The 14,313-nt window shown below is 42.2% G+C and overlaps 1 protein-coding gene across 2 annotated transcripts in view; it reads right to left on the bottom strand.

The window, feature by feature from the left end:
- Positions 1-14,313, bottom strand: part of DCLK2 (doublecortin like kinase 2) — a 151,702-nt gene that overhangs the window by 119,452 nt on the left and 17,937 nt on the right. For both annotated transcript variants that reach the window (XM_074991901.1, XM_074991900.1), the window contains exon 2: positions 8,474-8,808. In XM_074991901.1, coding sequence (XP_074848002.1) covers positions 8,474-8,808 — 335 coding nt within the window. The remainder of the gene's footprint in view (positions 1-8,473; positions 8,809-14,313) is intronic.

A 14,313-nucleotide genomic window follows, 5' to 3' on the forward strand; every position in this document is an offset into this window, starting at 1 on the left:
TTGGCTCAGTTCCATCACCATCCATCAGAAACCAGTAGTTGTTGAAATTACATTCTCAAAATATAAAAATTGTAAAATTCTAATTTTTCCCTCAACAAGCATAGTTATTTTTATAAAGACTACAAAATCATCACTTTTCACTACTATAAATTGAAAGGTTATTAGACCTTCTGCCAAAGCATCAATCCCAAGTCAGACAAGAATTTTATTGTGGTTCTCAGATTTTTTAGGAAAACAAAACAGATGATGAGATATAAAGGAACAGATCTTGGATACCAACCATATTGCTAAACCGATTCCTCAGGCTCATCCATGTCTTTGCTGCCATTGAGAACTGCTGCCTAATCTCACATCACCAATGATTGTTTTAACATGTACATGTGGCCTTTCTAGTGTAAGGCTTGTCTTGGGGAAATTATAAACATTTGCTTACGCACTCAAAAAACATTTAAACATTATGGGACCCTTACACGGGCTGGCCTAATAGAAAATTGAAGATTTGTTTCAACACAGCAGCATGAAGATATTCACCCAGATACCTTTTGGTCTCTGAAAACCAATTTGGAGCTAACAGCATGTGACTTATCGTTTGAGGCATATTTTCTCAGCCCAAACAATTGATTATACTGTACTGACAACCCTTCTGCTGGAGGATCCCAACATTTTAGCCTTGTTAAACTGTTATGGAAATTCCCAATAATACTGTTAATGATACCCACCAAGCAGGTAGTATGAAGCAGGAAACAATGTGAATCAAGATGAGGATGGACAAACCATACTTTATGTCCATTAAAGACCAATATAGTTGTTCTATTTCTATACTATGCAGCTATACTATACTATCCAAGAGAATGTGCTTTCTTGAATGTACAAGGAAACAGAATTTCAGCATGAGAAGTTAATGGCCTTACTGTTCCCAATCTTCTGAATACACTACTGACTGTAGGGGCAATTCCCTGTCTGTGCTGAACAATTACTTTAAGCTCCTTTAACAAGATCTAACCACTCCATCCTCTACTTGAGGCACAAAGATTAACTTTGTTTAGAAAATTTTAAGTCTGTTCACCCTCACTCCAGAGTAGGAAGGAAAAATTCCATAAAAAAATGAAGAAAAAAGACAACTCTGTCTAGTTATGGGAAGATATCAGGCAAATCCTCCAGGATAAAGGCAAAGACATTGTAGGCCAGAGTACTTTTTTTTTTTTCTTTTTTTAAACAGAGGTATTTTATAGTGATGCAGTCTGGCAAACAGGAACTAGCTGTTCAACTCTCAAAAGATTTTAACTCTAAAAAGTCCAGATCTTTTTGTTGTAAGCTACCAGCAACTGGTGTCTAAAAGGAATGAAGAGTGTTTAACTGGATGTTATAAACTGTGGCGTAAAACAGTGTAACATACACAGAAATCTCAAGAAAATGCTTTCCTCTATGCATAACTGCAGTCCTGCTGCTGATATAGTAAAAGAATAGAATAGATGAAAATTACACAACTTTGAGACTCTTTCTTCCCCTATACTGGAAAGAAAATTAAAATTAAGAATAAACTTTATTCACAACATTACTACTTTAATGATCATTTTCCCCCCTCAGTGCGTAAATCTCTCAAGTGAAAATAAAAAAAAATTAAACTAACAAGTGAACTAAGAAAAATGTTGAAGGATAACTATTGTTTTGCAACTAGTATCTGAAAGTCTTAAACTCTCTATATCAATTTCAAATTAGCAGAGCACAATTTATACTTTCCTTAATTTTGAGAGGCCAGAAGGACTTAGGAGTATTTTCTAGCAAATAAACAACAGCCGTTACATTTTATAATTATAAAATGGCTCTCTTTAAAGCTGCCTATCAAGCTTTGCCAGCAATAGGACACCAACACAAAAGAACTGCCTTCCTAGCAAATTTAGAAGCATAAGTAATTACCACATTAGAGAAAGAGGGCTCAGAAGTCTCCATCTGCTAATTTGAACCAAAACACCTTTCCATTTGCCAAGCCATCAAATCTCCTTGGCGCCACCATTTATGTGTGTGTCAAAGGGCTAGCAAAAACAAGAACTTGTGCACAAAATTTTATGCGCATGAATCAGGTCATTACTGTAAGAAAGGCAAAAGCATCTTTCCCTTCTAGGAAGGTAGAATAGTTATCTGCCAAAGCAAAGGAGCTTTTCTGCTCATCAATGTGCTTTAGGACAGCGCCCACATAAGGTTACTTACACAGCCACCCACATAATTAGATCATCACCGAGAATCTGACTCAGATGGAAGTACAGCTCAGCAACAAGCCATTTCCCTCATTAAAAAGAGCGATTGAGGCTTACAGGCCGTGTCTACGCTAGCCCCAAACTTCGAAATGGCCACGCAAATGGCCATTTCAAAGTTTACTAATGAAGTGCTGAAATGCATATTCAGCGCTTCATTAGCATGCGGGTGGCTGCGGCGCTTCGAAATTGACGTGCCTCACCGCCGCGCGGCTCGTCCCAACGGGGCTCCTTTTCGAAAGGACCCCACCTACTTCGAAGTCCCCTTATTCCCATCTGCTCATGGGAATAAGGGGACTTCGAAGTAGGCGGGGTCCTTTCGAAAAGGAGCCCCATCGGGACGAGCCGCGTCAATTTCGAAGTGCCGCGGCCGCCCGGATGCTAATGAAGCGCTGAATATGCATTTCAGCGCTTCATTAGTAAACTTCGAAATGGCCATTTGCATGGCCATTTCGAAGTTTGGGGCTAGTGTAGACATGGCCACAGAGCCACTGCTACACTACGAGGTGTAGCATTACCTGTCGGGAGACAACTAGTTATTCTATAACTGCATCTACACTACAAGGTAAAATTATAATTTAATTCAGTTAGCTCAATTTTACCATGTGACTGTCTTCACTGTAAAGACCATTAGCTCGATTTAGGGAGCAGTAATCTAGAGATTACAAAATCGCAGTTAGCCGACAGGTATAGCATCAAGCTCAAATTCAGACATTCAATTAAATGCAAGCATGGAAGCACCATGTCTTAAAAGTGAATTCTTTAGCCTCCAGCGGTGTCCCATATGTAAGCCATTATGTGCCTCAGTGGTCTGCTCTGGCCAGTGCTCTCCAGTAACAGGAAGACCATGAATTTCCAAGCAGGAGCAGTGAGCCTTTATGGCTCATATTAGTATGAGAGCCTGATAAATGTCTTTCTTTCTTCGCTATTAGTGCCTTGAGCATACATGCCCATTCAAATGGCACCTGCAAGGAGATCGTGGCTCTGTCCGTACACTTATATTTTTCTGCACTGCCCGGTGCCAGCCTGTGCCGCACCACACCACATGGCAACAAGGCTGTTGAGGAATGTGCTTGCATAAGACACTGAGAAACTTCTTCTCAGAGGTTTACATTTGTGCGCGAAGCCCGTCCCGTCCCCCACAGGTGCCACACAGTCTGGGTCTTTCCAGCGCTCAGCTACATCACGTGGGTAGCTCCCAACCCAACCCAACCCAACAAAAGGATGTGCCTACTGTTCAGTGCTGACCATGCCGCTAGTCATGCATTTAGGGCTCCAAGAGCAGGAAAGATATTCTGGGCTTGGCTGCTGCTGTGGGGAAGTCTGCCCCGGCGCCTAAGATACCAGGGGCTTTGCTGCTGCTGTGGGGAAGGACCACTTCAGCTGGCCCCTCATCCACTGCACATACCCCCTTTGCCCATACTGGGGCTTGATGCCAGTCTCCCCTGTTGGGTAAGAAATTAGAGGTTTTGCTGCTGACGTGGAAGGACAACCTCAACTGGCCCCCTGCTGAAACCCCCCACTTCGCCCATACCGGGTGTTGATACCGACAGGGAAAGCCGCCCCCTCCCCCGCCCACCAAATGGCGAAGAGAAACAGGGACCTTTTCTGCTGCCGTGGAAAAGCCCAGAACAGAGCTTGCTGCCATGGAGTGGGGGCTGATTCCTTATGAAGGGTCCAGTTCAACTGGACTCTCAGCGCTTGGCTTGCTTCTTTTTTCATACACTTTTTGTATCCATTCTTCTCACTTTAAAAAACAATTGGGGCAACTGTGTTATTTTCAGGGATCACGTGCATGCAATGATGGGAGGTAGGATACTCAGTGGATGGCCAGTGGAGAACACAGCTGTTGCACCCATGTGGGCAATGTAATGGGATGGGAAACCAAAAATTGTTTTTTCCTACACTATCCTATCCTCTTTCTTCTCACTTAACTAAAAAAAAAAAAAAAAAGTCTAGATCCCTGCATCATTTTCAGGGATTACGTGCATGCTATGATGGGAAAGGGCAAGTGGATGGCCAGTTGAAAATACAGTCACTATACCCACATTGTCAATGTAATGGGGGGAGGCGGGAAACCAAAAGTTATTTTTCCTAGACTTTTCTATCCTCTTGCTTCTCATTTTGAGGGTCCCTGAATTATTTTCATGGATCAGGAGGGGAATGAGGAAAATTCAATGTGGGAAGATGTCAAGACCAGCAAGCATACCCAGAATGCTATGAGGATGAAGGAACTCTGGGATATCTTCCCACAATGCACTACTGCAATAGTCAATATTAACCAGTGTGTGCATGTGACTGCAGTGACTCAACTTTGTGAGGATCATGTGTGAAGCAAGGATGGTCAAATTCAAACTTATAAATTCCAGAATTAGAAAAATCGATAAACAAATTCAATTTTCTCAATGTAGACACAGCAGAAGTTTGCTGCTTCCCAGCCCCCACTTCCTCCCAGCTCTGCTGACTGGGGATCAGGGGGCAAAAAAAGGGTATGCCTAGTTATCTGCCAACACAAAAGGCCCAGATTCATGACTGCTGCTGCTATTGCAGCAGTGGCTGGAGCCCTGGGCCCTTTAAATTGATACTGCGGCATCAGCACGGCATACCCCAAGTGGCAGAGAGGGCTGGGGACATCTCTGGGTGCTGGCTGCCTCCAGCCCTGCTCCTTCCATGGGCATGGAGCACAGCCATTCCTCACCCCCGCATCCACCCACCATGCCCAGAGGCCCAGTCAGGTTGTCAGCCCTGCTGCCTCTTCCACACATGCATAATGGCCAGTCTAATGCTGCACCTTCAGAGAAGTCAGGAATTGGCTGAATTTGTTAAGCTGCATTTTGGTCAGCACTGGCTTTGTTCATATGCATAAGTGGAAAAAACAAACACACTGCACTGTAAAGGATAGTTCTGCCAACAGAGTACAAGCTACTCAGATTCAATTGTATCAGTCAAGGCAGTGTTTCCCAAACTGTGTTTGAATCATAGAATACTAGAACTGGAAGAGACCTTGAGAGGTCATCGAGTCCAGTCCCGAGTCCTTATCGCAGGACCAAGCACCATCTAGACCATCCCTGACAGAGATCGAAGATGCTCTTAAATACCTCCAATGACTCAGATTCCACAACATCCCTAACCAATTTATTCCAAAACAAAAAGCAGTCAAGTAGCACTTTAAAGACTAGCAAAATAGTTTATTAGGTGAGCTTTCGTGGGACAGACCCACTTCTTCAGACCAGAAGTGGGTATGTCCCACGAAAGCTCACCTAATAAACTATTTTGCTAGTCTTTAAAGTGCTACTTGACTGCTTTTTGTTTTGATAGTGTATAGACGAGCACAGCTTCCTCTCTGTTACAATTTATTCCAGGGTTTAATCACCCTGACAGTTGGGAAGTTTCTCCTAATGTTCAACCTAAATCTCTTTCGATGAAGTTTAAGCCCACTGCTTCTTGTCCTAGGCTCAGAGGACAAGAGCAGCAATTTTTCCTCCCTGCTCCTTGTAACTCTTTTTTAGGTACTTGTAAACCGCTATCTTGTCTCCTCTCAGTCTTCTTCTCTAAACTAAACAATCCCAGTTCTTTCAGTCTACCCTCATAGCTCATGTTCTCTACAGCTTTAGTCATCCTTATTGCTCTTCTCCGGAATTTCTCCAATTTCTCCACCTTTCTTGAAATGTGATGCCTAAAACTGGACACAATACTCCAACTGAGGCCTAACGAGTGCACAGTAGAGTGGAAGAATGACTTCTCATGCCTTGGTGTTCCACACCATGTGACTCGGTGTTCTGTGAAAAATTTTTGATACTACAGATATTTTTACTTCTAAAATATTAAGTATGATATTATGGGGGTATCAAAAAACTAAAGGTATTTGAACTTGTATATTATAGGTATATTAATATTCATGATGCATTTATAATAGCATAGTTGAGGGGTGGCCAACTAGTTAGAAATGAAAAGCCAAAATAGTTGTGAACAGAGTGCAAAAAAGAGCCAAATACTATACATTTATTTATATTTAATACATTTATAGAGAGAGATATCTATTTGATATAAAAATATAATACTTGGCTCAATGCCCTCCCCTCCCTCAGCGCTAAGCACCCCCAGCCTTCCTGTGTTAATTGAATGCCCTCCCCCTCCCCTAGAGTCAGGCCTTCGCCCTCCCCCAGACCCCAACAACCCTTCCCCATTCTAATTCCATGCTGGTGACTCACAGGAGCTGCTTGAGCTGCCACCGCTGCCATATACTTTTCCCACCAAGCACTCAGTCGCATGCGCGGAGTGGTCAGGCAGCACCCCCAGCATGCAGCCCTGATGAAAAGCGGCATTTAAAGGCTCAAAGAGCTGCAAGTTGGCCACTCCTGGTATAGTCATGCTGGAACTCAAGCCAAAACAGAATCAGTTCAGATTCTTTCAACACAAATCACTTTCAGAGAAATCAAGTGATGCTCCAGCCTTGTTCCTAGTAAGTGAATTTATGATCAAAAGGTGCAAAAAAAAAAACAAAAAAAAACCACAACCTCTTCCCATTTAAAAAAAAAAAACTGTCATATTTCTTATTTTTATTTTCCAGTAATTATCTGTAAAAGTAAATTTATAAACACAAAGTTTAAATATTTTTCTATACCTGATTTGTTCTGCATTTTTAATAAAAAATATTAAGCTTTAAGCAAGGACAATCCTGCCTTGGACAATATTGTCCTTTCTATTTTTGTACAAAAGAATGACACTAACCATTCTTTTTCTGGCTGTCACAGTGATGTTTGTGTTTTGGGACTGTACTTAATTTTCATAATTATAGGGTTTCTAATTGCCCTCTGATCAGAAGGACATTAGTTCATTCAGATTATTTTTTTCTTGTTATTTTTTGGTTCTTTGTAAAATAAGAGACATCTAAAAAAAACCTAATCTTTTAAATCAACTGTTGAGCATTACATATGGCAATTTTTCAGCATGAAACCCTCTACTCCCTGACCAGCACGTGTCTGATGGCCAAATTAGTCTGAACTGCTGAGCTAAGGACATTAATTTACTCCATACTTTATATGTATGGGGTGTGTGAGAGCGAGAAAGAGGGAAGGAGAAGAGATAGGTTTCACAAGCAGGTTGTGTTGCAAATATCTGCTTGTACAGCTTCATTTTGGGAAAGGAAATGTGTATGAAGAGGCAGGATTTCCATATGAATTTACTGATATTACTATCTCCAGTCGTCTGACTCCAGTAGGCCAATTCCCAGTCTGTGCTAGGGTGACCGTCTCAATCTGCCTCCTTTAACAGAGCAATTGCTATCTTTGTCTGAGCTGCGGAGGACAGTAAACTTCACAGTAATGAAGAGGTACAGTGACCGCTCTCCTCTAACCTGCAGCTGAGGAATAAAGCAGACAGAAGTGAAACTTTTCTAGAAGTTAGCGTACCTGCCTGAGAACACCTACTGCTTCCTCCCTCAATAACACTGCCATCATAGCCTGGCTAAGCCCATTTCCCAGGACTACAAGGAATAGTGACTGAGGGCAGACAAATGTGGTTTCCTCTGTTTCAGGAATGGAAGACACTGCTCACTGAGCATAATACCAATCATAAATGTTCTATCCCTGTCATTGAAGTGCTGAGATCAGAAGTAGGCCCTGGAGTTTTAATAATCTTTATTGTAGAAGACTAACAGCTTGAAATGAATTGACGTTTTATTGTGCTAGACACTCTACAAACCTGGCCTAGTCCCAAAGAACCTGCAAAACCAAAGGCAGGAGATGACAGGTGAGCTAAACGAGCAGCAGAAGGAGGTAGCAAGACTACAGTAAGATATTTTCATTTACCTGGAGGGCCCCCTCCCACACGCATACGCTAGTATGGACTAGTGAGCCTCTACTACAATAAACTGTAGTTGAATTTTTTTTTTTTTTTTTTTTTTTAAAACTGAAGGACAGGAAACTATTCATTAGAGAGTGAATGGAAACCTGGATTGGGAAGGCAGAGCCTTGCCCCAATTTTTTCTCATCTCCAGTCCAGCCTCCCAAACGGTGATTACATTGGCTGCTTGAGGACTATCAACCCACTTTTCCGGGATGATAAAAAAAAATTGCTTTAGAAAAATTAATGACTTAAAATATATATTCTTAAGCCTAGAAGAACTTGGATGTTAACAACAATTAAAAATGACAGAATAGAAATAGACGAAGCTTAATTTGTACCCAATATTCAAAGCCCAAAATGGTTTGTTCTCTTACCTGCTTCCCATCCAATGTTACAAGTCTCTTGACAACACCTGAATCTAACTTAATGGCTTCCGTGATGTCAGTCAAAACCTGTTCAAAGGAATGAGCAGTCTTTTTGTTCAGCAGAATTCTCACAGCTTTCCTTGGCTTCACTCCACTCCGAATAACAGTTACCAGTTTGGGTTTAATAAAATCTTTACTCTCCTTCACTTCACTTTTCATAGATGTCAGAGATGTCAAAGAGCGAGCAGACCCAGTCTTAATATTCACAGACCAGTTTGGATTGACGTTCTTGGTATAATCAACTTTGCGATATGGCTCATTGGATGCACATACATAACTTTCACCTGGCGGGGGGGAGGGGGAAAAGAGACATTGAGAGTTACGGTAATTTGTCAAATATATCACTCAGCTTATTCCATACATTCACCAAACTGACAATGTGTTGTCTAAACCAGGTGCTATTTCAAAAACATTTCACAGGTGTTTCAAAAAAATACAATCTTTGTCCCATAAACCACAGCGATATGTCAGAGGAACCCAAGAGCACTTGGCTAAAAATTCTCCTCTCTCCAACTGTCCCTTCAGTTGGGGTTCTCTCCCCCCACCCTTGAAGTGACCGTTCTACATACTGCTGAATTATCTCTCCAAAAGATCCCATTCCCAGGGCTCACAAAAACAACAACAACAAAAAACTAAAACACATTCCCCTCCCCACAGCCCCACCACACCCTGTGCAATGTTCCCAACAGGAGGAACTGGACTTCCCTACATACACAAATTGTACATTGCAATACTTTAGAAACAGTCGACTTATTTTCAGCTGACAAACAAAGAATTTGCAGAAAAAGTGTATGTCGATATTAGTGAACTTCCCCTGTCATTCTGCCCCTCTACCACCTCAGGTTATTGGAAATATTTTAGATGTTTCAATAGAAAGCAAATGAATAGATTATCCAGTCCTTCATCCTTCTCTCAGCTTTGCGGTACGAGCCTCTTGTTAAAATACTGACAGCATATGGCCTGTAAAATATGCATGACTTCTTATTTAAGGAAACAGCAATTTCTAGAATTTCAATCTTTAATTCTTCATAGGGTCGGAGGGGGTCACTAAAAGTAAATATTCCGTACATATGACTCTTAGCAAGTAACAAAAAGCAGTATCACATGATTGACAGACTTTTGTTGGCTCATTCCACACACCAGAGAAATGGAAACACTGTTACTATAAAACTCCCTCCAGCAGTAACAAAAATGTAGACCGAATGATAATTCTCTGGGGTTGTATTAGTAAGCTAAATTAATATGGAGTACAGAATAGTCAGTTTTCAGTAGATGTATTCAAAGGGTTTCAGAATTTTGTGCACTGAAACCAAGGTTTTAAAATTTGCTCCCAAAGGTCCTTTTGTATAATTTGAAATGAACATGCAAGTTATAATAAAGTGTCTGTAAATATTTAATCTAGTTATTAATAAATGATGATGGGTAATCGTGTTACATGTAGAGAATTCAGAAGTGCAGAAAATTAGACACATTACACTTTACGTAAGTGTGTTAGCCTATCCATAGTTAACAAATTTCCATCACAAAACCATATTTGCTCTCCTATAACTAACTCAGAAAATCCTGATCTGGCCTAAAAGTGGCATTTTTCCCCTAAGAGCAAAAGAAAACAGATTTTCACCACATATTACAATAACTAAACAGTAGACAGTTTCTGCAATCTGAAAGTTGACTTCACGGGCAAGCTGTAGTCTGATTTAACCACTCATCACCAGCACAGCAGTGGGGAAAAGAAAAGAGTGGAGGGAAAAGAAAGTTTTAGTCTCTGGTGGCATCTCCAGACGTGGAGGCATTTGGGTAGGATTTCCTAACCCAGTTTCCTCTCTTCTTTCCTCTGTACCTGTAGGGTTCCCTCTTGGTACCTGACAGTGTCTCTAGTGTTTCTGCTGGAGAAAGACTTCAGTGTAGTAACTTAGACCCTAGTGGATCTTGCAGGCATGCTAAGCGATCACCATATATTTGGAGTTGGGAATTTTTCCCTGGGTCAGACTGGGAGAGACTCTGGGGATTATTCATTTCCCCTCTACAGAATGAAGCACAGGTCACTTGCTGGTTTGAATTAAAGTTACAGAACATGCACCTTTTGTGTCTTTAAATCATTATTTGATGGTTTCAGCAACTCAGCCAGAGCTTACAGATCTATCACGGAGTGAGGTTCTGTGGCCTACAACATGCAGGACAAACTAAAGGATAACAATGGTCCCTTCCGCCCATAAAGTCTATGCTTTCACAAGAATCTGGGAGCCAAAACCAGCTCCCTTAAACCCATGCTCCTCCGTCCGACAAGCACAGCTTGGTTACAGGAAAGGATCTGCAATATTCTGTTCATTTTTTCATTTGAATTCCTGCATGAAGCTTCCAGTGGTTTGAATGAAAACAATGTGCGCACATAAGAGTACAGGGGCCAACTGTGAAATAACAAGAGTTTTAAACTGTGTGGTCATATTAATTTTCTGTCAAGATCACAGCACTGGTTTACCCATCATACAAACCAAGTGAACTCTTAAGAATTATCCTGCTATATGAGCAATATTTTCATATCCTAGTGGTTTGTGAACTTCATATCACATTTTATTAAAAGCACAGTAATAATCAAACTACGAGAGATAGTAAAGAATATGCATAAACTCCTTACTATACTAAACTCAGAGGGATATGTTTATTTTCTGCAAGAATCCTAATGAGCTATAAGGCTGTTATGTTGCTAAATACTGGATTGCCAAATGGAAACACCCTGTGACTTGAGAGCTCTCTCTCAACCATTGCCAATAGCATTATTAAAGTTATACATATCAAAAGAGCCAAAGGGGAACACTCTCCTAAATTAACTATAAAAACAGACGTTAGATAACTGAGATTTTTTTCAAGTTACAGAACTAAATTTTTTAAAGAATGATTTTATGTTGTTTTAAGAGCACCCCCCAATTTCTTCATGAAATTGCTGAGGAAGGGGAAGAACATAATGGAACAAAAGGAAGTGCAGGCTCACCCTCCCTGGTCCAGCACCCTTGGGACCCAACTGTCCCAAACCAGGGAATTTGCTGGACCAGGGAAGTCAATGCCAGTCCCCTCTGCTGCAGAGCTCCACTCTGGCAGCACCTGCAGGGCTGGCATTGCTGGAGAATATACAAGGAAGGGAAATGCTCAGGGGAAGAGGCAGGGTGGCTGTGGCACTCAGAGGCTAGCAGTGGATCCCTGCAGCTGGGAGCCTCTTCTCCTGGCCCTGGTGCTATAGCCCTCCACTCTTTCTCGAAGGAGTGTGCTCCAGAAGGAGTTTGAGAGCAAGGCCGCCCCAGCTTTTGCCCCCCACCCCCCACCCCCAGAGCGTTCCAGCCCCAGAGCACCCATAGATGCTAGACCATGGATGTTACCAGACAAGGAAAGTCTGGATTAGAGAAGTCCAAACTATCAGAATTTTGAATGGATGCTGGGGGAGCAGAATATCATGAATGATTAAAGCAGAAACCAGGAATTGTTTACTGCGTAACTTTGGACAAGTCTTTTCAAGTTTTAGTCACTTAATATTTAAGTACTTGTTTTTCCAGAGGTGAACTACCCGTAGTTCTGTGGAAGAAAAAAAAAAATCTTGCCATTCATTTAAGTGCCTAACTTCAGGCAACCAAGTTTACAACTATTTTGTTAGCCACCTATTCCAAAAACAACTTCCAGTATGAATGAACGTATGTATGATGTTCGGGATATTTTGTTAAGGATATGATGTTAGGGATACACTTGGTTAAGGATGCTTTTTGTGATAGTTGTGGAAATATTTCCAATATCCCAAAGAAGTTCCCAAAAAGAAGTTTGGAAGTTATATTAAGGGCCATTCACAAATTCACAGCCACAAAAAGCACTTGACAGACTCTGAAGTCTGATCACTCCATGAAATCAGCCTATTGTAAAGGAGAGGGTTCCTGTCATATGTCAAGTTTCAGCAGCTGGTCCTAGCAGGTTGGAGAGAGCAGGGTTTCCTCTTGCCCTCCAAGGGCTGCTCACAGGGTTGAGTAAGCTCTACTGCTGGGAGCCTCCCCAGGCTGCAGGAAGCTCTGTGACTGCTGACTGAGAGCCCAGATCCAAAAGCAACATCTTTCCCAGCAGCAGAGGAAAAGTAGCAATACCTTCCAGGACCCCCATAGCTACCTCACTGTGAAATTTCCAGTGCAAAACACAAGAACTATATCTATGTCTACACTAAGATAAATTCAAATTTTTTAATAATGATTTTGTAATTCTGGAATTCATAAATTCAAATTTTGATTACCCCCACCTCCCCACATGCTCTGCACAAAGTCGACATTGCTGCCACACTCATCTGGAAAACATTGACTGTTGCAGTAATGCATTGTGGGAACCTATCCTACATTTCCCTCATCCCTGGATCATTCTGGGTATGCTCGCTGGTCACTGACATCATCTTATCACATTGCATTTTCCTCATTCCCCTCCCAGGGTAAGCAAACATCCATTATTCCTGTGGGAAGGAAGGAAAGGTAGGGCATCCACAGAGATGGCAAAAAAGGTTACCAAAACGTCTTTCTTCTGTAGCTGAATTCTCAACTGGCCATCCACCGAGTGTCCCCCTCCCGTGATTACATCCGATCCCTGAAAATAATACAGGGACCCTGAAAAGCTTGAAAAAAGCAGATAGGAGATTTTTTGTAAAGAGTTGCTGAGGGGAGGGTCTCTGGCTTTCTAGTGCATTATAAGGCTTCTGTGCACTGGCTGTGTTCTCAACTGGCCATACATTGAGTGTACCCCCACCCGTGATTGCATCCAATCCCTGAAAATAACACAGGTACCCTGACTGTTTTCTCAAAGCTAGAGGAAAGAGGATAGAAAAGTCTAGGAAAAAAGATTTTTGTCTTCCCTCTTCATTATGCAGACATTCCCAACATGGGAGATCACAGTGAAATATCACACACTGAACTTACAATGGAAACAGGAACCTCAACTTGTCTTCCCCACTGCATTTGGAGGTGGGGGGGGTCAAAGCATGAAGACTGACAGGAGATGTTAGGAAAAAGATTTTTATAACAGGAATATCAAACCAGCAGGTGTCTGCAATGGACAGCAAGCCCCCAAAAATATTTTGGCAGTGTGGGTGCTGTGGTCTGGGGCTGCAGAGCAGGTTGAAATGTTGAAGTAGTCGAAGTAGTCCCCCAACTATCTTAGCCGCCAGAGACTTCACTCTGGCAGCAGCAAGCCCCTGAGTATCTTAGCTACCAGGGGACACTCCCTCCCAGTGGCTGAAAGCCCCACTGGTCCCATGCTAGGGGAGTGGGGGGGGGAGGGTCAGTTGAAGTAGCCCCCACAACTATCTTAGCCACCAGGGGAGACTTCCCCGAGGAGGCTGTGAGCCCCCAAAATTATTTCCCTCCCTTGGAGCCCTAAATGCACACAAGCTAGGACATGGTGCTGCCTAGCAGCATGGTCAGCACCGAATGGCAGGCATGTCCTTTTATGGGGTTGGGGGCTACATACATGATGTGGCTAAACAGAGAAACACCCTGATTGTGGTGCCTGTAGGGGAAGAAGGTGGGTTCATGCACAAATGTAAACTTCTGAGAAGTAGTTTCTTGGCCTCTTGTACAAGCACAACCCCCACAACAGCTTTGTGGAGACAGTGTAGAGACAGAACCACAGACTCCATATTGGGGCTATTTGTAATGGGCAGATGCACTCACAGCGCTAATAGCAAAGAAAAAGACATTTGTCAGACTCTATACAAACATGATCCCCCAGCCATAGGCCTCCTGGTCACAATTTGAAATTCACGTTCTTCCTGTTAC

This window comes from Carettochelys insculpta, chromosome 4 (genome assembly GCF_033958435.1).
Source record: "Carettochelys insculpta isolate YL-2023 chromosome 4, ASM3395843v1, whole genome shotgun sequence".
NCBI lineage: Eukaryota > Metazoa > Chordata > Testudines > Carettochelyidae > Carettochelys > Carettochelys insculpta.